General features: G+C 37.6%; 1 protein-coding gene across 2 annotated transcripts; it reads right to left on the reverse strand.

The window, feature by feature from the left end:
* Positions 1-789: 789 nt before the first annotated feature.
* Positions 790-24920, reverse strand: LOC115919767. Of its 2 annotated transcripts, none has more exons than XM_030973926.1 (3): positions 24188-24920; positions 2391-4342; positions 790-1333 (listed from the first exon to the last, which is right to left on the reverse strand). In XM_030973926.1, the coding sequence occupies exons 2-3, from the start codon at positions 4318-4320 to the stop codon at positions 1212-1214; spliced, it is 2052 nt and encodes a 683-aa protein (XP_030829786.1). In that variant the 5' UTR covers positions 4321-4342; positions 24188-24920; the 3' UTR covers positions 790-1211. The 2 variants fall into 2 exon arrangements, with proteins under 2 accessions (XP_030829786.1, XP_030829785.1); XM_030973925.1 differs by lacking the exon at positions 24188-24920 and adding an exon at positions 4746-5199.
* Between the last annotated feature and the right edge of the window lie 939 nt (positions 24921-25859).

The following is a 25859-nucleotide window of genomic DNA, read 5'->3' on the forward strand; positions in this document are numbered from 1 at the left end:
CCCAATAACTAAGCAATCCCCATTGTGATAGTCCCACATGATGTAAATTTAAGTGGGTAAACACTTCAGCAAATAAGCAGGGTTAAGCATGTTTCCCCCACTGCTCCATCCCTATCCCATGATGTAATTATACTCATTAAAAGCCTCGACTTGATGCCAAGAGGCAAATCGCAACAATCGTCTGTTCTCGCCGCCTAATTGGAATTTTTTTGCGCACAATAATAAGGTTAAAGAGCAGGTCTATGTATTATTGATGCATCCCTCTATTGATGTTCCTTAATTGCAGCTTATACCATCAACTAAAGTGCTTACCCATGGTTAACTTGTTTATGATTAATAGAAATATGCAGGTATGAACAGAGTTAAAAAAAAATGATGCAATGTACAATATGGAAAATAGAATTGATTAGAGTTAAATCCAGCTGTGATACTGCATGCATTAATCAATCTAGATATTGTATTCTCATATATGTACTAAATTGGTTGTCAGCTAAACAGAGGTGTAATTTATATACTGTAATGACACGTTCTTCCTTTTTGTAGATGTTTTCCCACATCTATGTTATTGTTGTTGTTGTTGTAGATACATTTAGTCTATTTTCATATTGTGTAAATTATATTTTGTGTGTGTTCATTGCCTATTATTATGAGTACATTGATTATTCTGATTGTATGTTTTATCTTGGCTTGGATCCCTTTGAAAAAGAGCAATACATCCCATAGGTTGATAAATAAATAAATAAAAAAATAGCCATAGCCTAATAAAAGAAGCAGAATAAATCAATTTGGGGATATACAGTTATACATGTTACCCAGTAGGCCATTGATCTATTTTATCTAGTTGAAAGCTACTGCAATCATGAGTGAAGGAAGAAAAACAAGGCAGAAACCCATATTAATTCATGAAAATTGCAAACAAGCAGGGTAGGCAGTTCCCTGTAATACCTCAGTCACACATACCGCCAAACCGACCGATTCTCAGCCAGTCTAGGTATTAAACTATTTCATTCGGTCTGATGTTGGTCTGGTTTCGGTCTCCTTGGTGTGAATAGGGTCTAACTAGTGATATCTCAACAGGTTTATTCATTCAAATGGAGCCCAAATTAGCAGTGTAAAAGCATAGCAAATATAGTCTTTGATTAAAGGAAGCAATATCATTTGCTGATGGCAAAACCAGTACACATCACATTAGTGCACAAATGAAATAACAATTAAAATAAGACAAGACTTACCTCACTGATCCTTCGTAAACTTGATGCAAACATTCCCTGGCATTTAGCAACTTCATCTTTGGTTGGGATCCCCTCTCTTCTCTCAATCACCACCATGTTCTCTGTAACGTAGCAAACAAAGCAAACAAAAATGCTACAACGTCTTGTGCTCGATCCTTAGGATTCCAAAGAGGAAACCCAAAAGTCTGGAGTAAGTTTTGTTTGTAAACTGTGGAACAAGAGTTAATGATGAACTTTTCTAAACAGAACGAGGAACTAATCTCAAATGAAGTAAAGGCCTTAACCAAAACCTTGGGCATTCTACGAGAGAAAATTCTATTTTCGGCAGGATGCATCAAGTTATAGACATTACACTGCAACATTCCGTTACATCAACATGACTGAGGAAAGGTTACTGGCTCAAGTTTTTTTTGTTCCAAGAATAATTGGGTATTTTGCTTTCTATGATTCATGTTGATGACTCCATGTAAAACCATATTTCCAGGCAATGGGAGAGGAACAAACGTGTTGTTGGTTGAAAGCCAAGCAAGTTTTCAAGACTCGTACATGTACATATCCAGGAGAATCATCCATTTGAGTGAAAACAATATATTGTTTACCTCAAAACTCTAGCAAATATTTGAATGGTTAACCAATGGCCTTCATGTACGGATCAATTGTAAGTTTTCATCTGGGCCACTTCAGCGATGTTTAAAAAATTAACAAAATACAATTGTTTACTTCTCATTAATGATTTTAAAAAATTGTGCTAACGTGCTGTATTCTTTTCCACTTCTTGCTATTATACATAACATTAAAACAGGATCATGTATTGCAGTCTTTAACCTACTAATAAAAGAAAACCTACAACTGGAGTAACAGTTAGTTGCTACTCATTATATTTCATTATTAACATGTCTTCAATGAGCCAATTGTTTGTTGTACTTTCACAGGTCTATGATGTACAGTACAGGGATAAATATCGTCGCTGTTTTCACGAAGTGACGGTAGTGAAAAAAAATTGCATTCACTTTGCGTTACGATTTTCCTCACTACCGTCACTTCGTGAAAACAAGGACGATATAGCTAACTGTTGTACTATGTAGCACAGAAGTGATTGAATCGAATGCAAGTGTTCAAACATGAACTATCTTGTCTTATCATTTATCAAATACTTACCCTGACCCGGTCTTGGCGGTCTTGGACCAGCAGATGGTCTTTGGGGACTAGGTCTAGCAGGCGGTGGAGGTACTATTTGGTTCCTGCCATCTGTAGGGCAATAGAGTGACTGAGGTCTTTGGACTTGACTCCTTCGATTCTCCCGTGACTGGACTCCCGATTTGCTGCCAGGGACATCTGGCAAGGGTCTGTCTGGGAATGCGCAGGACTTGCGGCGTGGAGTCTTAAAGAGCTGGGACACTCTGTTCTTAAGGTGGGCCGTCTTTGAACGGCGTGGGATGCTTGGGTCAATGGAGACGTCATTGAGGGAGGAGTGGCGCGGAAGCGACTTGCTCCGCATTGAGGCACTGGTTCCTGTGTTGTCGCTGTACAGACCGTTCATGAGTGCAGGTAAACACATGTGAGTTGGTTCGGTCTCCCACTCTGCCTTCTTAGGATCCTGGTCTAACACCATGGACATACGAGGTGGGATAGGTGGAGGTGATTCATCATCATCACCTGGACTTCCTTCGGGCTGAGCATAGTCTCCAAAACCAGATTTGGGTTTTGTTCTTCGATCTATTGCTGGTCCATACATACTATTTTCTTTGAAGGACTCATCGTTTCTGTAGCTGGCTAATATAGCTGCTCCTTCGGACACTGATCTTGGAAGGTTATACTGAAACCTTATATCGCTCTCATCACATGCTGAACCTTTCTGGGTTGTAAATACATCTACTATTTGACTATCCTTTGGCAAGGGTACAACATGCTCAAATTTTTCCTTTTTCAACTTCTCTTTCACAACTCTGTCTGTGTCCCCATTTCCATTCTGTTCTGAGTTGCCTTTACGTTGTGTCTTTGATTCCCTATGTAGCGAATCTGATGAACTTCTGTGATGTCGATCAGAAGATTCACTATCTAAACTTGCCAGGCTATCTTTCATCATGACCTCAGCTATGTGAGGTGTACGAGGGTTGTTCAGAGGCTCCATGTCAGGCTGGTGTCCCATCTGGATCACCAGAGGTTCTAACTCAGCACTTGACAGGATTTTATTCTGCTGCTTTGTCCTTGAGTCAGCGTCACTTTCTCCTTCATTTTGCTCCACTTCCTCACAGTCTTCCTCCATCTCTGTAAAATGACAATGTACATTCACGGAGCAGTTGACCGTCACATCCGAGTTGGACTGCAGTCCTCCACTCGGGACAATGTTTACTGAGATGTCATTCCTGACAGATGCCTTCCGTTGTAAAGGCACAGTGGATTCTGACTCGCTTTCATCTCCCATCAGACCTCCAACACTAAGCTTGACATCTACATTGTTCCCTTTCCCTTCCTCTCCACAGCGATTAGCCTGAACATTCAACACAACACTTCCCAGCTCAAAGTTTTTGCCAACCGCACTGCTCTTCTTGCGGTACAGTCCTGTCTTCGGACGCGCCCCTTGCTTGTCAAAGACAGAAACACCATTGTAAGAACTCTGGTTGATGGTAGAATCCATGTTCTGCATTGGACTACTGCCGCCATTTTGCGAAACCCTTCCACTCAAATGTTCGTTTCCCCTTCCATGTTTAACAACGCAGTGATCCATATCAGCATCGCGTCTCTCCAGGCCATTCCCGTTTCTAATATCACATCCATTGTGATAAATGCAATGGCTTGTTCTTCCATTGAGTGAGGTCCTTTCTGGATCATTATCCAGTCTTGATGGCTGTAGGTCTCCATTGAAACCCTGCCCAACAGATGGGTTCACCACAACACCATTCACCAGGTTCTTCTGATATCCTCCTGGCAACCCCTGTCCTACCGGATCTTCTTTCGGGGACTTGCTGCCCCCTCGTTTCAATGTCCGCCTCATCCTTCCCATCAACCCTGTGGCTTCCTTTCTCCCTGATATTTCTCGAACATCACGACTGTTGGAAGCTGGAAGCTTAGCTGAGGGCATTCTCATCTGAACATCAGCCCCAGAGTTCCTGCAGATGACAAGAAAAGAAGAAAAACTTGATAATATATTGCTTGATTGAAAGTGCATTATAAAATCGGTAGCTGGACAGATCTTGAGATAAACTGAAATAAAAACAATATCTTACAACACTTTTTTCAAAACATGTCATGTGAAGTGATAACTTGAAATAACTAAATGTCATACAGATAGTGCAGTTATATATTTTTTTAAATAAATTTTTAAAAACTGTCATTATTTGTCAACAAATGATAATGTCAGAGTAGTGTCTATCATGTTCATACCCACTGCAGACTGTAATACAGATTTTAATTTCAAAGAAAAAATATGTGCAAAAGCAATGCCTCCCGAAAGCAAATCAGTTCACAGCAAATTTTTCAACAGCCTAATGTCATTGCTTTCACTTGTTCTACCTTTTTTCTCGATGGCTACCAGATTTCATCCTAGCTGCGTCTACAAAGATATCTGAATACAATAACAACTTTCACTGAATTTCGCACAAATCACAGATCCTTTCAAGCCACGACACTGGGCTCCTGTCAGATTATTCCGTCGCAATGGACAAGATTTCATGCAGGTAGTGCAAAATTTACAGCTGCTCTTTAGTTTATACCAAAAACAATGCTCATGGAATCCTAGGAGACTACCAAACAACAAACAGCAAACAACGACAGTGTTTAGGGTACTGATATAAAGTTGCTTGGGCTGACGGAAACCTACAACATTGACTAATGTGACTGTGTCATCACTGGAATAATCTTAGCTCATTGGTTATTATAAATTAGAATGAAAAGGAAAGCGAAACCATCACAAGAAGCGACCACATCATCAATGGTCTAGTCTTGAGTTAAAGATTCATTGTTATACATTTTTGATAGAAGATAGAAATCTCACAAGCCTGCTTTTCTTTGCAATTGGAGTAGTATCATTTACGAAGGAGCTTTAAACTCCTTGTATTTATTTGGTATTTGTTTAAAATAAATACCCAAACTGTCCAATTCTTTTTGAACATACCATGTGGAGTATGTACAGCTTGAGAAGAAAAAGGTCTGACTTCACAGATCAAGCGTAACTGGCGCTGTCCTACAATTATTGTCATACATTGCGGTCTGATGTGTACAGTGTACAAAACCTCTATAGATATTATTTTCCTCATCAATAAACCTCCAGAATTAAATCTGCCAAATATCTTTCAACCCGACTGGAGTTTTGAAAGAATTTGCGCGACAGGAAAAGGGAAATAATTCAAGAATTAAAACTTCATGACTGAGGGCACACATGGTATGTTTAATGAATAGTATGAATTGTGTGGTCAAAAGTATTGCCAGATCAGCTGCAAGTCATAATGACATCAAACCAGCTGCAAGATTCCCCCCCCCCCCCCCCCCCCCCCCAACTGGGCCAACTAAGATTGGACTTTCCCTTTAACATTAAGGCTGAAAATACCTTGCAATTTCAATATTACCGTATGCCAACTATTCAAGTGACCATTTCATACTATATCATTAACATTTCTTCAGTCAATCTTGTACATACAGTACTTCCATGTTCTTTCAACAAAAAAATTGGGCTTCATTCATTTCTTGAGGCATGCTTTAGCCTTTCTGATAATACTAGATTTGTCTGGATTACACAGCCTCCAGCAATTTAAGGAGCAGTTTTAATACACTGATAATGTTTTTTAATAATATAAGACTTGGAGAACAGCTAATACTCAGCTCGAAAGACATAGCAGCAGTTTCTATTGCTCTACTTGCCTTGATAAATGGTCACTTCCATAGAATTTCTACTTGAATCAAAACTAAAAGGGAAAATTAATAGCAGACAAAAGGAAACAAGGAAGTGATGATGTCCATATGGCAATATTTAAAAATATGAGAATATATCTTAAATCAAAATTTAGTGGCTTGGAATTCCATTTCCTCGTTTTCTGAATAAGAAGAATCAGCCCAAAATAAAGTGTTTTCATATGTCAAAAATACTAATATTTGCCCTCAAAATCATCTGAATGTCATATGTTCATGGATATTGTCCAAATACATGTAAGTCCTATACAGCATGGTTTTGCCTACAGAATATGTTACTGAATTATCACAATGTAAAAGTCAATCTGACTGAAAATGAATTATTATTCCTCACATCTTTGATTCTGGTATGCTATCCCAAATTTAAGGTACATGTTTCTGCTGGTAGACTGTTTATTCTAATTCAAGAAAATTATCATTAAAGATTCAAAAAGTTTTACTTTTACGAGTCTTTGAAAATAAAGATGAAAAAATAGACACTTTAAAAAACGAAGGAGAACCAAACCTATACTGTAGAAATGGTCTTGAGTTAAAATGGTGGTGATGATGGTGGTTGTTGTTGTTGGGGGGGGGGGGGGTGAGTGGTGGCTGTGACGTAAGCATTAAAGTGCTTTGGCTTGTACACCCTGAACTTGTAGATGGAGCAAACCCCCCAGTCTAAAATCAAATTACAAGCGCATGGGGCGAATCAATAGCTCCGCCATTCAGGGTTGTATACAGGTGTGTGTGGGTGGGCAAACGTGATCTTAGCGATGTTTGGGAGCTGTCGATGGCGTGAAATGAGCCACGGTGAGGTGCGGGCCAATTTATAAAGCCTGAAAGGACCATGTCTCTTGCTCAGCTTCTTAGAACGAAGGAAGGAAGGATGCTCTAGCTGCTGCAAGCAGGCTCCAGGGCAAACAACATAATCAACACAGCTCTACAATCACTTCAAGATCTATGGCACCTCAGATAAAAAATCATTTTGTAGTTTTTTTTATTTCAAATTTCCTAAACTGAGATTGCTTCACTGAATGGTCTTTTGCAAATTTGAACCACTACTTGAGAACAAAAAAAAGATACTATGTCCCATTTGCAGGCCCAAAAAATGAAAAGGTTAAATTCCACCGGCATTTGAAAGGTAATACTAATTTAGAACTTCCCTAAAAATGGTGGGGCTTGAAAATGTCTGCAAGTGGGAAAATAACGACTGTTAGTTGTCAAATCGACTTAGGAGCTATAGAGCCAATAAGTAATAGTCTTGATTTTCGGACCTGTACCGAATGGTCATACGTTTTATGCTGCGCAAGGATTCAATCAGTTTAATTTTGGCCATCACAAGAAGTGGGTTATTGATGTAGACAAATGCTCATGTACCCTTTACAGCTCATGTTATGTATGTTATTACCAAAGAAGAAAAAAGCCAGTCACTCACTCAATAGTGTCTGACAGTGAAGTCTAGCAAGTAAACGGGTTTCCGTGCATAATTTGAATATTAGGACACTGCTAATGTTTTAATTTCACAGATAGGACATACATGACAAATTCATAATTCCTGCAAAGTTCTACAGAATTTGAGGTAGGCTGCAAAAGGGATATAGTACCTTTAAAGGTAATTGCAAAGTTTTGGGAAATATTGAAAATTGGAAGGAGAGTAATTCTTTACAATTTTGATATACTTGGATGACCCTGTGGATGTATTATAAGCACTAGAAAATTAGGCCCGTAAAACACTTCTGCTTTCGAGTAATTGGATAATCACCAATTTACTGGTGCTCCTGGTAAGTTTCAAATGTTTCAAATAGCGCCCCAGGCCATCCCATGGTACAAATGTAGCTGCGACCATGAAAATCTCAGAATATATATATATATATGCAGTTCTGATATAATTTCCAAACGGGAAAAGCAAATTGGTTTGATTGGTAGTCAAGAAACATTTTTTTAAAGCTAAAGTAATATCAGTTTTGAGAGTGCGCTTTACAACATAAAGAGTTATTTATTTACGATTTCATCACTTTAGACTTGATTTCAACCGCGACAACGATCATTGAATATTGTAAAATCACATACATGTACGCTTCCAATATGTTCATTTGAACCAAATTAATGACCCCTTACCAAAACTTTGTTTTACCTTTAACCGATATTCATAAAAAGGAACATATTTGGGGAGCAGATTCTGTATGATGTATCCCACATATCTCTATGGCATGTATTTCCCTACAGTATGCAATTAACAAGAGTGCACTCAACAAATTAATGATACATGTAGGCCTACATAGTGTGCATCATTAATTAAGTACTGCGCTTAAATGGTTATTTTGATTTGTGTCTCATTAGGATGAAATGGACATGAATGCCCATTAGAAATGGTTGGACAATTAACCCCAGAATCATAATGGCACCAGCACCATCAAGGATAAAGGCATTAAAATGACTTAATGACACAGCACATCCCCTATACAAATTTAAGTTCGTCGCGAACTCGTATTATGCTCGTGGTAAGCTTAATAAGATCGTTTTTTAGGCTTTAAGCTCGTACACGCTTCCAGGACGCTAGTAACGATCTTACAAAATCTTCACGAGCTTGTGAACGAGTTCGTCACGAGCTCGTGGCGAACTCGCGGGTAAACTGGGCAGCTCGTGGCGAGCTCGTGGGTAAAAGGGGGAGCTCGTGGCGAGCTCGTGACGAGCTCGTTGGTAAAAGGGGGAGCTCGTGGCGAGTTCGTGGGGAAAAGGGGGAGCTCGTGGCGAGCTCGTGGGTAAAAGGGGGAGTTCGTGACGAGCTCGTTGGTAAAATGGGGAGCTCGTGGCGAGCTCGGGCATAAACTGGGGAGCTCGGGGGTAAACTGGGGAGCTCGTGGCGAGCTCGTGGGTAAAAGGGGGAGCTCGTGGCGAGCTCGTGGCGAGCTCGTGGGTAAAAGGGGGAGTTCGTGGCGAGCTCGGGTTAAACTGGGGAGCTCGTGGCGAACTCGAGGTTAAACTGGTAAACCCAGCCCTCTAGGGTGGACACCAAAGTTTCATAATTTTTTTTTAAATATCTATTGATTCAAAATTGAACAATTCAATGAATTTTATATACACAATGTAGAAAGCCTTTCTTGTGAAAGATTAGAACGATTATAAATGAAGTTTTCTTAACAAAATTGTATTTTGTATTTTTCATATACGGTAACGCATGTTATGGGTGGACACCAACAATTTTTTAGAATTTTAAAACATGTGCTGATTTTTTTAACTATAACATTTTAAGAAAAATGGGTTTCACCTTACATAAAAATTTAAACCCAGGATTTTGAAACACAACGTTATTTAAGTTATCTCCACTACATATCTGCATTAAGACATGGACAAAATTATCACCATAGAATATACTCTTTTATTTTTATACTTGGATCTGAAATATCCATGGTGAAATCTCTCCAGTATCATAAAAATACACATATGCAATTACATTGAAAGTTCAGAAAATTTATGTTGAAATTGAAACAATAGCTTTTTCATGCTGAAGTAACCTGTCAAATTTCTTGTAAATTTAATTAAATTCTTTTGAAACTTTGAAACATTTATTTGCAGCATACCAGATTGGGAAGGGGGGTGCCATTTATTCTGACTGTATCATATATTTAACACCCTGAAATGTCACTGTCAGGTATTACATAAGACCACACACCCAGTGCTTGATTCGAGGTCAACTCCCTGTTTCTATCTTGCTCTCTCCTTATGTACATAGGATCCCCCTGCTTAGACACAAATCCCTATTCCTCTCTTCTCCCCTCTCTAACTTTCTTGTGTACTCTCTCTTGTGGAATTACCACTGGTAGCATTCCTGATAAGAATGAATTAATTTGGGCCCATTTGGTCAAGTCTTTTTCTATATTGCTATTGTGGAGAGCAGACATGGGTTTTGAATGGTATTGCAGCTCCTTTGTTTTAGGTAAGAGAAAAACTAATTTCTCACACCTTTTAACTAAATGTTCTATTGTGTATTTATAATAAGACTAGGCCAACAGTTAGGCCTACCTCTCTTATACATTTATGAAAGAGAAGTGTAGAGTAATGATTAATGAGATAATGTATTCATTCTCTTTCTAGTGAGATATCTTTTCATATATTGGGAATTTTGTTTATCTATCTAGCACATGGTATATTCACTTCAATAAAGTAACATTAGATATCTATGTGATAAGGTTATATTCATGTAAACATTTCTGTATCTTGAATGACAAACCCTACCTTTTAGGCAACATGAGAGCACAAGAATGCATTTGGTCTGAATACTGAAAACTAGTTTGCTAGCAGATATAAAGAAGGGATTGTTCTAGAGATCCTATAGTGTACATGTATCATTACTTGGTACCCTGGGTTGGTGAATACACTGACAAAAAGGGGGGATGCTACATAGTTATTGTATGAATACCGCTTTATTAGTTTGGATCTTTGTAATATTATGAGTGATTAGAATGATGGATAAATAATTACCAAAATGGATAATAATATTTCTTCAAAGGCAGAGTATTATACAGTGTAATTACTCACATATTTAATTTCATTATACAGTGTAAGTATATAATTTGGAAATCATTTATTCATTCATATTGTTGTGTGAAGTTGTGAACCCTGCATACAGGTAACATGCATTATAAAGGGTTTGTATTGACTCTAATAAAGAGCTACTTGTTTTAAGTTACATTTTATGTTAAATTTTTTCTTTCTGTTCTTTGATATATTAGTGATTTAATTGATTGATATCCCAGAAGTAATGAGCTTTTAAATTGCCCTAAGAGTATCACTGTATTCTTCACCAGCTAGCCAACTGAATTGCCCTTGCATGGCCAGCCTGCAGATGTTACCAGGACATTGAAAGGCTGATAAGTTAGATAAATATATATATATGCTTGCCAATAGCTCAACAGGATCATCAAGTTCACCTCTATATGTAGACACAAATTTGTTCTCAATGCCAACCTGCTGTTAAGCACGCCATTATAAAGCGTGCAGCCATTTTTTCCACGAGATTGTCGACGAACTCGCCGACGAGCTCGTCGACGAACTCATGACGAACTCGCCGACGAACTCGCCGACGAACTCGTTGACGAACTCGCCGACGAGCTCGCCAACGAGCTTATCGGCCAGTGACGAGCGTGTATATTTCGAGCACGCCAACGAGCTCGCCAACGAGCACGCCAACGAGTTCGTAGCTAATTTGCATATTTGGAACGAAACGAGCTCGCTGGCGAGTTCGTCTGCTTGCTCGTCAACGAACTCGTTGGCGAGCACGCTGACGAGCTCGCGTGTAAGCGTACTGAAATTTGTATAGGGGATCTTCTCACTTTCAAGTGCAGCTCTCTCATATCCTCAACCGACTGAATATTTTGTGTTTGGCTAAGCCTACATACGAACTAAGGCTCGTTCTAGTTCCTGTAAAGCCTGCGTAATGCCTCAAGTCGCCTCACACCTACCAATTTGTACTAATGGGACAGGCAAAATAAGCATGGTCAGATTACACTTGACTCAGTCTCATGCCCGCACATGCTCCAACTACTACTGTGCAAAAAAAGTAGTCTTGATTTGAGGTCGATCTCTCTGTGTGTATTAAGTAATAGGACTCGAAGAGCATGCACTAGATATTATGCATCGTTTTTGTACGACCGATGGCGCTAATACGTAGATCAAAAAACTGTTTTACTGTTCTATACAGTACATATCATTTTGCATAGTCACCTTCCAAAGTTCATTTCAGATGCATAATGCATTACCTAATTATCTGCCCATACTCGATTTGATGTGCATGTACACAAGCAAATACATGTGGTTTGATCACAACTGTAACTGTTTAATATTGTCAGTTTGTCACTCATCTCTATACATGTGCAATAAATATATAACTTTCATAAAAGAAATATTTGTTGATAAAAAATTAAACAGAGGAAAGCTCATCCACAACAAAGATAAACTCTGTATTACTTTTTTTGTTGCAGAATGTTTTTTAGACAACGACTTCATGTTATAAAGCAGTTGAAAAATATTACACAAACACTTTCCATAAATAAAAACTGGAGGAAGAAAAGGGTCTTGATTCACAGCTAACAATAGTCCATTAGAGTAACAGAAGAAATGGAACAATCTATTCTACACAAACACTCTGGAATAATTGGCCTGGACTTGATGAAGATGTGCAGCACTTACGAGACAGAGTAATCTCCCCTATCAGACCCCAATCCTGGGGGGTGTTTCACAAAGATTTGAAGTTAAACTTAACTCTAAGTTGGACTTAAATATTATGGAGAGCCATTTATAGCCTTATTTTGAAATATATTCAATATATTCAAAAGCAAAAATTCAAGTATTTTAGACTTTTCATAAATTCCACATCAAGAACATGAAATCTCTCATGATAATAGAAAATATGAATGATTTGAATCAACATTTTACGCCTTTTAAAATAACTTTTACAAAATATTTTCAAGGATGCTAATGGCTTTCCATAATTGTTAAGTCCAACTCGGAGATAAGTTCAACTTAGGATCTTTCTGAAACACCCCCAGGTCTAGAATGACAGATTTTGAATGATATTTGACTGATACACTCTACTGTAGATTTTCTACAATCAAGATTGGAAGAAATGAAAGAGGATGTCAAATGGTTGCCAGGCTACTGCAAACCCACTAGCCCATCTGCCTGGCAACCAATGATACAATATTGCAGAGATCAATTTATAATGTATAATACCATTTTAGAATTTTTCCCTACCAACTCATAAGAAGTACCTTTTCACGATGCAAAGAACAAGTGATATACATTTAAATGTGTTCCCTCACTTCCAAAGTGCCTTTTGGATGATTACTTCGGGTTTTGCCCTGGCAAAATTTACTTAGGTAATTAATTGTATCAGGCACCCAATGGCCGCACCCGGGTGAAGAGTGGCAAATGTAACTTTATGTCTAGCCAAAGGAGTTTGGTGATTTGCCAGGTTCAAATCCACCTCTGTTGCATATCCAGCGATGTGTTTAAACCACTAAAACTAAAAACACCTAAGACCACCAAAACTAAAACACCCAAAATGTGTACATGTGTATTCTACACAACTACATGTACATGTATATTTCATTGTAATTATTGAAAGGCTTACATGTATATTCAAATTTCTCAGCATCTAAATTTACCTCACTTTGAATTTTGTTCCTCCAATTTAGTCAAAGCGTTTTTTTGTGACTTCTGAATTGCCTTTTGTTTAAATTGTTATTAATGGACTTGTTTCATTTTCCATTTACTGTACATGAGTTTTTGTGAAAATAAATTCTACTATTGGCATCCACTGTACCAATAATGCACCAGTAGACTTTTGCCATGTTCTGAAATGAATTGAAAATTGAATAGAACATTTCTGTCAATCAACGCTATCCCCATTTCAAACCAAAGTTTTTGTTAAAGTTAACCTCTGGGCAACCTCTGGAAGCTACCTTTGTCTACTGTCAATACAAATGGGAAGTTGAGAACTATACATTTTCCCTTGATCATACAAAAATATGACTTATCATCACCACATTTTTCTAACCATATCCTCTCTGCAACAACCACTTACATTTGTATTATCTGATAGTCAGACAACACACACTGTCAATAATGTACAATGTAAAAACCAAAATGGTTACTTAATCACACAGGTATAAGAGTGACCCCTAAAAACAGCCATTTCTCTTTCATTTTAGCCTACCCTCCTTTTCCTCACGCTCTTTTACTAATGAAGACATCTCAGCCTGGATCTTATTCAAGGTCCTATCTTAGTCATCATCATCATTATCACCTCTCTAACAACCATGAGTCTTCTTCATATGTAGAAATGCCATTATAAACAGAAATAAATTGGGTTTTTTCACCAATTAAGTGTTAACGGCCCCTTCAAAAAGGTGAAGTGCCAAAGTGGGAACGTACCCATGGCAACCTTATCCCTGCGACGAAAATTGGAGGAGTAATGGGAGATGAGAAGGCTTTCCATAACGTTGATCATTGAGAATCGGTAAGTAGCTTACCGACCTCCTTTTGAATAAACCATCCCACATCTCCATGAATTTTAATAGACACCGATATTCTTGTTCAAACTTTGCTACCCTTCTACGCCACAGATCAATAAAACATTCAATCTCCTTCAAGTATTCCTGCTCTAAAAAGAAACAAATACTCACATTTATTTTCTTTTTAGGAGGAGGCGAAGAGGGGTAGGCTTACAAGTCACTCCACACAGATAATGAGGAGGCCCTTGAAGAACATGCAACACATCTCCTTTACTTTCCTTTACAAATATAATTCATAACACAAGAATTTCAATCTACCATATACTCTTGAGCTTCCCCCCCCCCAAAAAAAAAAACACAACAACAAAGTAGGATTAACTGTAAATTACAATACTACATAATATGATTGCATCTGCTGCAGTAAATACATGTATATCTAAAGGAAAGTGCAAATTAACTCTTGTTCTCATGCCCAATGATACCCTAAATATCCTAGGGTTAACTTCTTTTCTTTAGAAAAGATGATTTCAAATGAGAAACTTGAGAACAGGGCACCATTCTGTAGAGCGATCGAAGCCTCCCTAGAACCAAACTTGAACAGTACGGTAACTACAGATAGAAGACCACTTCCAAAGTGCTTCATGCTATTGATTTCTCAATTAATCTTTTATTCAACTCCAATGGCAAGAAGGGCGGAAAATGGCAAATTAAATTGGTAGGCCACCAGATTGACAGGGTTACCCCAAAACACCTCTAATCAATTTTTAATGCGCTGACGCAGACTTGAATTTGCCCGCCTTGGAAATCCAATAAAGATCTTGGCTCAGTGCACGTTGCTTCGCAAAGTGACCTTGATTTAGACCGGGAAAATGTGAGAATGAACGAATTAAACCCATTAGATTTCTGTTTTCCTTTCTCTTGTATAGTCTCCCAAATGCTTTATTTGATTTCTAATTTTCTACTCTACATACAGACAGTATGTGTAGTTTACTGAATTTTGTGAAACCCACTTCATACAGGATTGTCCTTAAAAAGCATTAAATGTATACATAAATGTAAAAATGAAAAATTTTACATATTCATCATAATATTATACAGAAAATTAAAAATTCCAAATTTTCTGTAATTTTTTATTTACATGTACATGTACATGTAGATAGTCGAAATGATAGGCAATTGTTATAGTATACATGTACATGCACTGTATAAGGAAGTAAGCTACTTAAACTCATCTTTTATCAGTATTAAGTGATAAGAAAAGAAACAAAGTACAGTTAGTTACAATATTGGTCACTTTGAAGAAAAAAAATACTTATTTTCAATCTATTTTCAATTTCTGAGCCTACTGTACATGGTGAATTGGTATTAGGGGAAGCACCTCATCTTTTGTCATAAAAAGTCAACATTGCAAAATGCCACGGAGGTGTACATTATGTGTAATATGTAAACACTTCATTCTTCCAATGTTATTTTTCAAAAATTAGAAATGGAATATGATGAGTCATAATTGTACAGGACACAGTGGTTATTGATGAAAGCAAGCAACTGCTTGGTTTCTGTACAAAACTCACTTTTTGTGGTTTATTTTTGGACCTTTACATAAAGAGAGTTAATTTCCTGATTTATTTAGCCGTCTATATTTATACACAAAGGTACACTAATATGCACATGATTGTGGCCAGTCAGGAAACTGATAAACAGGAGTACTTTGGTCTGTGAATTGCAAAAAGTGGGGAAAAAATAAAAAAGATACAGGGAAATCTCAATTTCAAACAGCAAATCCCCAAAGAGCATTGGTATTGTTTTACACTGTAAGGAATCAATGACTCCTGTTTGGGGGAGGGACATTTTCAGAAATACGTATCCAACATGTACATGTACAATATCAGTATCTGCACTATGCAATTTATACTAAATGCCAATAAATATAAACAGATGTTCTTTAACAAAAACAAGAAAAACATTAAATATTGAACACAACACCTAGAGTAGTAATATATGTGACCATTCACAATGGCCAATATATTTACAATTTGATATTCAACAATGTACATGTACATTATGTGAGAAGTTTGAGAACATGATCAATTCAGACCTTTGATTTAGGCCTAATTAGATATACAATTTACATACTGTACATGTATTATGGGGTGAAGAATACATTCATTGGTTGGGGAGGCATTGTGTATACCGTATTTGCCGGCGTAAAGGCCGCACCCCCGCATAGGCCGCACCCCCGATTTTGACATTTAAAAAAAAACAAAAAAAAAAAAAAAAAAAAAAAAAAAAAAAACGTTTTTTTTGTTTTGTTTTGTTGTTGTTGTTTTGCTGCCGAAAACCCACGCATGGAAGGACCTTCATTTAACATCGAGGTGCAGTTAAAGGCGCTGATTTGTGCTTGTAAACTTGTCACAAATAATAGTAACAATGTCGTTTTTAGAAGAATGTGTAAGATCATTAATGTGAATTAAAAACAATAAAGTACTTATGGTACCAGTGGTGTACCTTGTGGTACACCATTTGTTATAGAAAAAAATTTGAGGAACTATTATTATAAACTACATATTGAGATCTATTAGAAAGATTACTTTCAAACCAAGATGACAGTCAAATTTTAGTGTTGTTGTAGTTTCCGAGTGGTGAGTCAACACACTGATTACTGAGCTGGGAGACATTGCCAGGCATAGCGCCATAAATCAAAAAAAAAAAAAAAAAAAAAAAAAAAAAACTTTTTTTACTCTTTCGCCGCATAGGCCGCACCCCGACTTTTTGATATTTTCTCTTCCAAAAATACTGCGGCCTATACGCCGGCAAATATGGTATATATGGTTATGGTTATATGTTGAAGGGAAAAAATGTTTGAACATGTACCGGATTCAATATCCAATTTAAAACTTAAAGTCTTTTGTAAAGATCATTTCTATGAAATTTTGCTCTTCAGTGTTCCCACATAATGTTGGACTCATTTTGGTTCGTTGTCCGATCCATGGTTTGCAAATACAGGTGTATGGCTGATACGCCATTTTTAAAATGTAATCAAATTTAATGCACAAATCTTTGTAAAGCGCCTCATTACAAATTATTTCATTCACCTGTTAGGAATACATGTATGTAAGTGCACTTCAATAGTCAGAATACGAATTGCAAACATAATAGATTTTGTGTGCTAGGTAGGACAAGCCCCAAGTTTGTCCTACCTAGCAACTTTTAATGTATGCAATTTGTATTCTAACTATTGAAATACAATTACGGTATTCGTAAATTTTATTTAATTACAAAATGGTCTATTTTTTACTCATAGTGGTTCATTGCCCGTTTAATGGCCTTTAATGGTTTGCAAATAAACATGTACGTGTACATGTTTATTTCGGACTGATACTAATTAAATTAAGCAAGTACCACTTTGCAATATGTAGCCTATAGAACTGCTAACCGGCTTCTTTAGGATCAATACAGTGAAAAAAATACACGGGGGCTCGGGGCGAATTAGCCCCCGAAATGCATAAAAGAGCCCCCGAAAATCAGAAAAGAGCCCATGTAAATTTGCATAGAGTTCAATGCAAAACAAATTTTAGAATGTTATTTTCATGCAGGCAAGCTTGAAAAGTAGCCCCCGAAAAATAAATATTAATTTTTTCCCTGGATCAATAGTGGGTTAGAGTAATAGGATTAAATCAATAAATCCTTCAGTATAAACCTTGCTATGATTTCATTTTTCAGCTTGCTACATAAGGTGGGACTTACCCCTATTAGTTTAGTATGCGTGCAGACTGAGGTTTCATATATTGAACGCTTTAATTTTGTTGGCTCCATGAAGAGGATTAATTCATATATTAGGAGAATGTTCTGCTGCGGTCTGAATTGTTTTAAAGTACATGTGTGTACAGTATACTGTAGCTACAGTGAAATACGGCTGGCTCTCGGGTTTGTAAATAAATCATTGTGTGACTGTCTGATATGCTGCAGGCCCATTAACACTCATGAAATCACAATTGCATATATATTTTACATAAATTTTCAGGGAAAAAAGTCCAATACAGTGTACATATTGGATACCATTTCAATATTTTGCAATTTGCTTGCCTGACAAACACATACATTGTAGTAAGGCTGCGAAGAGTACTTAAATAACTCAAAAAACTACTCGAGTACGATTTTTCGTACTCGAATACTCGGGCGCCATTTTTTTCCCCCCGCCCTATACCTGGCACAATCCAGGCCGACGCTTACCCATGCCCAGCGCCCAGGAGAGCACCGGCATTGTATCGTCGGTAAAAATGTTTCCTAGGTCAATCACTGTCAACTCACCACTCAGAAACTGGGACCAAATGTCCAGATTCCTGTTTGGACTCGGGAGGAAAATGGATTAGTCTGTCATCTTTGGTTTTTAAAACAGCATTGTTTACTATTATTATTAATATTAAATCGGCGCCTTCAACTGCAAATCGATGTAAATCGCGTGAGTTTTCGGAGACAGACCTGGGATACTGCTGCCATAGTATGGGGGTGGCAATTTTTAATTTTTTTTTTAACTTTAAAAAAACAAACAAACATGGCGTCCGAGTATCTGAGTATTCGCCTGTAAGCCTTGGAGTGTACTCGAGTACTGTACCTCATTACACGGTTATGCACAGCCTTACATGTACGTAGGGCAATCAATTCAAGTACAATAGTTTTCCTGAGAGATGGATGAGTATATAATGTATGAAGTGCTTCTTAAACCTTTTTAAAAGCACAACAGATTAATAATTCAGGAAATGTGTTCTTATACATGTAATAAGAAAAACAATCATACAACTACAAACTGCAAAAAAAAAAGAAGTTTTTTCAAGGCCTTTCTGAAGGTAATAACTGATGAAGACTCTCATTCTACATGTAAGTTGTAGATCATTCCAGTATTTTTAAGCAGGTACAGAAATGTAGTAAATATCCTATCACTGGCTAATGTGCAAGTAACTGAATATGTGAGACAGAGAGGATCACTGACTGGCCTCAAAATGTACATGTACATTGTAGGAGTATATTACTATAATTCAAACAGGTATCTAAATATTGTGGAGCTTGATTATAACTGAGTATTTTGTAGACAAACAAGCGCATTTTCAAATCCAAAATGTATTCTTTGTTTCAAAGGAAGCCAGTGTAATGAGCTCAAGAGTGGCTGAGATGGATGGTCCCTAGAAACCTGAAGTATCAATCGGGCTGCCCAATTTTGTAGCCGTTGCACACGATCCAATTTAGTTGAGGGAATGGTAGAGAGAAGCCCATTAAAATAATCAATACGGGATAGAACTAAAGAAATCACAGCATTATGACAGGCAGACTGGTCAATAAACCTTGTGATTCTAGCAATATTCCTTACGCACTGTAACCAGATGTACATGTATATATGCGAGAATCAAATACAACACCAAGTTTCTTATTGTTTTTGAAGGTCAAACTGAACAAGTGAGCTGAAGCAGCAACAAAAAAAGTCAGTCTTTGAATCATTTAATTTTAACTTATTTACTACCATCTACTGCCTAATATCTGAAAAACAACTTTGACGTTTATATTTACTTTATATCAAGTTGTCAAGAGTATAAATATAAATCATATTGTCACAATCATTTCATGGAAAGAGGTAATAAAAATGGTATTCAAACTTGATGGGCAACGGACGGTGCACATTTGTACTTCTCTGAAATGTACGCAGTCTGTAGGTGTGGTGGATGTACTTTGTACAAAACCTCATTAGGCGTGTCTTCACTATCTCGAGATTGCCAAATATCCAGCTATTTGAACTATCCCGATCGAAACTATCCAGCTAATTTGCGTCTTCATTAGACCGAAATAGCAAATTAGCTGGATAGTTGGTCGGGATAATATCCCAAGATACATGTATCTCGGTCTAGTTTGCAAAATATCCCACTACATATCCCAACTAGCGGGATAGTTTGCGACCGTCTTCATTAGACAGAAGTACAGAGTCAAATATTCCGATCCCATCATGCACAACGATTTCCGGTTTTCCGTGTTTACTAGTTGTACTAGCGTGCTGAGCGGTATAGATCGCATGTGCGCCGGAAATCGTGGATGAACGTGAATTTCTTTCTCCCCTTTTTCCCCAACTACCAGTATGTAGTAAGCAATAAAACCCCATTCAAAACAAAAATCTGGTTTCTCTAAATGCACTCATCCAAAGCAAACCTACAGTTGTACAATGTATTAAAGATGTAAGTTGACTGCTATATCTTCTTTTTTACCCAAAAGAGTAAGACCTCACCTTAGACATTAACAACATTTTGAGGGGTACTGTACATGTACATGTACCTTACAACCATATACCGGTATGAAATGATTAGTCACCCTGGAAACCAGGCTAGCCAAAATAAACTCTGATTTTATGTCTGATTCTATGTTTGATCAGGCAGCCAAAAGCACTTGGTTCTGAATACACAGTGAAGAAGATCAACATCGCTAGACATTGGAGATTCCAGGACATTGCCAGTACTCATACTCCTGACAATTACATTGCATAGGGAAAGAAGATGGGTGTTTTATTTCATAACAAATCCCTACACATATTTTTAGTTTACTAACATTCACATGTATTGTAAGCCTAAAGATAATTACAGTAGACAATCAAAGAAAATCATAGATACAGCGTATGCCAGTAATGCATCACTAGAAAGTAAATACCAGAAAGATAATAATACAGATGACAGTCGTATAAATTTTAGGTCAACTGCATATCGGACAACACAAATAAGATCACCTCTCAGGATTTGGAATACAAGCGCTTCGCCAGAAAATTAAGCGATGTTTTGAATTGATGGCATCACATCAGACACTGATCCTGTGTAATCAGACGACGTCCTATAAACTAATGAACATATTTTCAGTAGAATTATTTTTCAATAATAAGATTTTGATTGAACATATTTCACACAAATTTAAAAGGGAAGCGATGCTGATGCTGATAATAATAACCCTTTGCTTAGAAACATTCAGGGCAAGGATAAATGATTGGTTTAAAAAACACCAAAATATCAGTCTACATGTACATGTACTTTGAACTGCAAAGTTCGCCAAATGATAGAAATCATGGACGATGTTTGTTCCCGATTGAAATGCTAAGCATGTGTCAGTGCAGCTGAATGTACAATGGCGTCTTTCTTATGATCTATAGTGAAGCTACAACTGATTACTTAATTTTTTTAAATGCTGCATTTTTTCATCAAAATGAATTAATAAACCATGTCCAAAATTCAAATTGATACAATGTGTTCAAACAGTAATACAATGATGCTGGTCGAGTAAGAAAAATTAGTGAAAAGGAGATGACGAAAGAGGCATTGAAAATGTGTGCATTGTTATGGGACACTGTTTGCTTATGCTAATTTGGTACCATGCGTGACGCAACAAGTGTCAGCAGTGTTCGGAGAGCTCATCAAGTGTGAAAGTGGGGAGGTATTTTACCATTTTAACATTGATAATAATCGTTACTTTGAATGTTTCCACGCAGGGAATATTGATTACCTTGTTCGATCTAACCTTCCCTTATGCAATGACACAAATTGAATCAATATTCAAAATCAATGAACATGTACTTTCAACGCAGTACTACTGTACAGTAGTATTTACAAATGTAGTAGCAAGTACTTTCTAAAGTTGACAAAAGGCAAATAATACACATACACACTTTAGGACAACACCAATTAGTGTAATGCAAGATTACTGTAAATAGCTACGAATTCAGCTGTTGTTTTTGTTGTCAAAATCGAGTTGGCAATGTGAAATCAGCCTTTATCATAAACAAGACCATTACTTGCGTTTCCAGCCATGATCATAATCGTTAATTCTCAGCTGTGGTCAATGTTTTCGTCATGTAAATCACATGTCAGTTCAATATCATCAGGAACACGTGGTAGGTAAGCAAAGCTCTTACACAGGTTCCACCAATAAATTTCCATATTGACTGATGTTGAATGATCATGTTGTATGAGTAAAAGACTCCTTCAGCAAAGCGCGAACACCAAAAGGTAGTTTGCAATCTTTGTTGTGTTTGAGAATGTGGGATTAGATATACATGATCCTCATTGTGTTTTTGTTTACCGTAATGAGGATCTAAGACATTACGGTAGATAACTTCACACAGGCCCGCCCGCCCGCAACCCACCATCGGTATGCACTTGTATTGTACAGCGGTTTGCTGTGAAATCTGTGAAAAGGTGTAAACTAATATCTACGTTTATCTGAAAAATACTCCAAAAATAACAAGAAAATTTGGACATTTAATGAATATTTACTTCATTTTTGGGTACATTTTTAGTAGGGTATCTCCTAGACCGAATTTTCCGTCTCTTTCGTTCGTTAGCCTCTTATTGGGGTAGGGTCGGCCGGCTCTCTCTTTAGAGACGGAAACCGTCTATACACATTCCCTTGATAACGCCACGGCCATTTCAGGTCGTAGCGTTTTGCCCCCAAAATCCCCCAAAATATCATTTTACCTCGTGTATATCCAAATATAAATTAGGCCTAGGCTAATACATCGGTTCCACTTACTAACTTGATTGAAATAATCCGTTTAATGGTCCCTTTTAAGGAAATTATGGGTCAAAATCGACATCCATGTTGAAAATCTTGCAAGCCGTGTTAAACTCTCGCTGCCGGAGTCATCTAAATCAATCTCATCCCTTCTAGTCTACGCCGAAGGCAAAATGATTATGAAGGAAAAACTGTGCGCCATCTACACGTTCGTAATGGCGTTATCACAGGTTTTCCCTCATAATCATTTTTGCCTTCGGGGTAGACTAGAAGGGATGAGATTGATTTAGATGACTCCGGCAGCGAGAGTTTAACACGGCTTGCAAGATTTTCAACATGGATGTCGATTTTGACCCATAATTTCCTTAAAAGGGACCAGGCATTAAACGGATTATTTCAATCAAGTTAGTAAGTGGAACCGATGTATTATAGCCTAGGCCTAATTTACATTTGGATATACACGAGGTAAAATGATATTTTGGGGGATTTTGGGGGCAAAACGCTACGACCTGAAATGGCCGTGGCGTTATCAAGGGAATGTGTATAGATCTACATGTAGACAGTTTCCGTCTCTAAAGAGAGAGCCGGCCGACCCTACCCCAATAAGAGGCTAACGAACGAAAGAGACAGAAAATTTGGTCTAGACTAGGTATCTCCTAGACCGAATTTCCCGTCTCTTTCGTTCGTTAGACCTCTATTCGGTCTAGATCTAGGTATCTCAAAGTATCCAAATTTTGGATACGTTTCTGAACAAGCGCCAAATGTTTTCCAAGACCCTAGGCTATGCACTATGTGCACCCGCTGAAGTCCTGGAGTTACATCTAGATCTAAGTTAAAGATAAACTCCAGTAGTCTAGGCCTACTGGTAAAAAAAAAAAATTAATTCTCACAGAATCAAACGAAACTTACACTGAATGTTCAAGATTACAAATAAATGACATGTGCCAAACAATTTTGGAAGAAAATGTATACTGGCTGAGTAATGAGCATAGAAAGACAAGGAAACCAAGGTAGTACCATCCCCGACACAATGTGTGTTGTCCCATATATAGCTTTCTATGTGAGTGTTTGTTACTTTACCAAGACTCGGTCAAATTTATTATGATTTTGATGACTCCAGAACCTTGCAGTGCACACCAATACTTACATGCTACATGATCAACTGTTTCTGATCCTTTCACACCTTTTCTTTCACAATGCAATCGCATTACCAGTACTAAAGTTTAGCTTTAAGTAGACCTATGATGATATGATCTAGAGCCAGAGGTCTAGTCTGAGTTATTCATCTAGATTCTAATTCTAGACCCATTTTTTATTTTTATAAAAATTAAGAGTTAAATATTAAAATAGACAGTAGATCTAGACTGACACTGCACTGACAGCCAACCGTAGGGCGTAGTACTACTACTAAGTTAGATGATAGATCTAGACTCTTTATAATACGTTAGGCCTAGGGTCTAGGGCTAGGCTATATAATATAATGTAGGAGACGTATCATCAACATGATCAAATAGAAAAGGATCTCACCTCTTGTTACCCTTCTCAGTATCATGTATCAATGTTCCGCTGCATAATAATAACTGAACTGACAAATTTATTTTTAGCACAGTTCCAGTCTTTCCAAACAAACGTGCCAATCAATGCCAGCCCAGATTTGACTTCGTTTGGAGCAGATTATTTCCTCAAAAACATCAGTCGACGTCGCCTTGTATGCTCAAATGAATTCATCAATGACAAATAAGGTTCTCAGACACCAGGGCCGGTCAGCCCAAGACATTCTAGGCATAGACTTCCGTTAATAATTATCTGGCTACCGTTTGGCCAAATACAGTTCTCATGTAGATCTAGTCCATGGTCGACCGTGGATGTTGTCGGTCATGTTCTGTCTGATCATTTGTGTACAAAATGCAGTCAATGTAAATTCCCATACTATGCGCATGTCCATCCACTTCCGCATTTTGATTTCGCTGGACTACCGTGTTTTATACGTGAATCGAGTGCCACTATGCAAAATAATAACTGACAGGGCACTCAGCGTACGACAACAGCGTCATCTGCGGCAAAAGACTGATTAGTTTTCAGTTTCGCCTGGCCTGGGAGAAAGAGTACCGGTACCCTAAAAATAGTCACACAAGAACTGCACTTCAAAAACCCTTAAATTTGAGGGAAAAAAAATCATCAAACTGCATGATACCATGATGTCATAACCATCTTCACCATCATCATCATCATCTACATCATCGTCATAACTATCATCATCACCATCACCAGTGACCATCCGTCATCACCATCATATCCATCATCATAACCATCATCACAATTATCATCATCGTCATCATGCATCATCATCGTCATCATCATCATCATCATCATCATCACCATACCACCACCATCGTCATCACCCCTTATCATTGCAGTATCATCATCGTCATCATCGTAACCATCATCATCATCACCATCATCATCATCACCACCACCATCATCACCACCACCATCATCACCACCACCATCATCATTATTGTCATCATCAGTGGCGGATCTAGGGTAGTGAGCACTATTAAAAAAAACTCAACACCCCTCCCCCTTGAGCAAAAAAAAAGAGGAAAGGGTAAATCTATCGTTTTGCTTTTTGTTGTTGCCAGGGGTGGGGGCCCGTCTTTAAAAACAAAACTTTGGGGGGGGGGGGCTATCTCATTAACTCAGCTCTCAACTAACATAAGAAAAAGAGGATCATGGGGGACCAACAGATGCCGATTGGGGAAGTTTCCTACATAGAGGGAGCAAGTAGCTACAATTAAGTAGGACAGTGGGGCTTTAAACACCAGCTGATATAGCTGCACAATTAACACTGGCAGATCTAGGAATGATCATTTCAAGCTCCGGTGCCTCATTGGTCAGGACCCCCCCCCCCCCCCTTTTTTTTTTTTTTTAGAATTCATAAAGTTTCATGTGTGCCACTTTGGCTACAAGTTTCTCTGACAAGCAAAACAAGAAAAGGGCAATAGTACAGGCTTCTCCCTAAAATAAAAACACTTTTAATAAAAATCAACATACCTTAGGTCACACAAATAAAAGACCTGATTATAATTCACACACAAAATAAATTAAAGTAAACAAAATTATTTTGTCTCATAATCAAAAAAAAAAAAATTTATGAATTTCTACAAGAATATCACAAGGGATTTATGGAATATTATTT

The sequence above is a fragment of the Strongylocentrotus purpuratus genome, unplaced genomic scaffold, assembly GCF_000002235.5.
Source record: "Strongylocentrotus purpuratus isolate Spur 01 unplaced genomic scaffold, Spur_5.0 spur5_scaffold_7, whole genome shotgun sequence".
Lineage (NCBI taxonomy): Eukaryota > Metazoa > Echinodermata > Echinoidea > Camarodonta > Strongylocentrotidae > Strongylocentrotus > Strongylocentrotus purpuratus.

Bases quoted from the DNA above. Each gene is read 5' to 3' on its own strand.
- LOC115919767 (XM_030973925.1), bottom strand. From the start codon at position 4,774: ATGAAATCTGGTAGCCATCGAGAAAAAAG. The intron at 4,343-4,745 runs GTAGAACAAGTG...TGTCATCTGCAG, and splicing joins GGTAGCCATCGAGAAAAAAG to GAACTCTGGGGCTGATGTTC. The intron at 1,334-2,390 runs GTAAGTATTTGA...GCTACGTTACAG, and splicing joins ACCGCCAAGACCGGGTCAGG to AGAACATGGTGGTGATTGAG.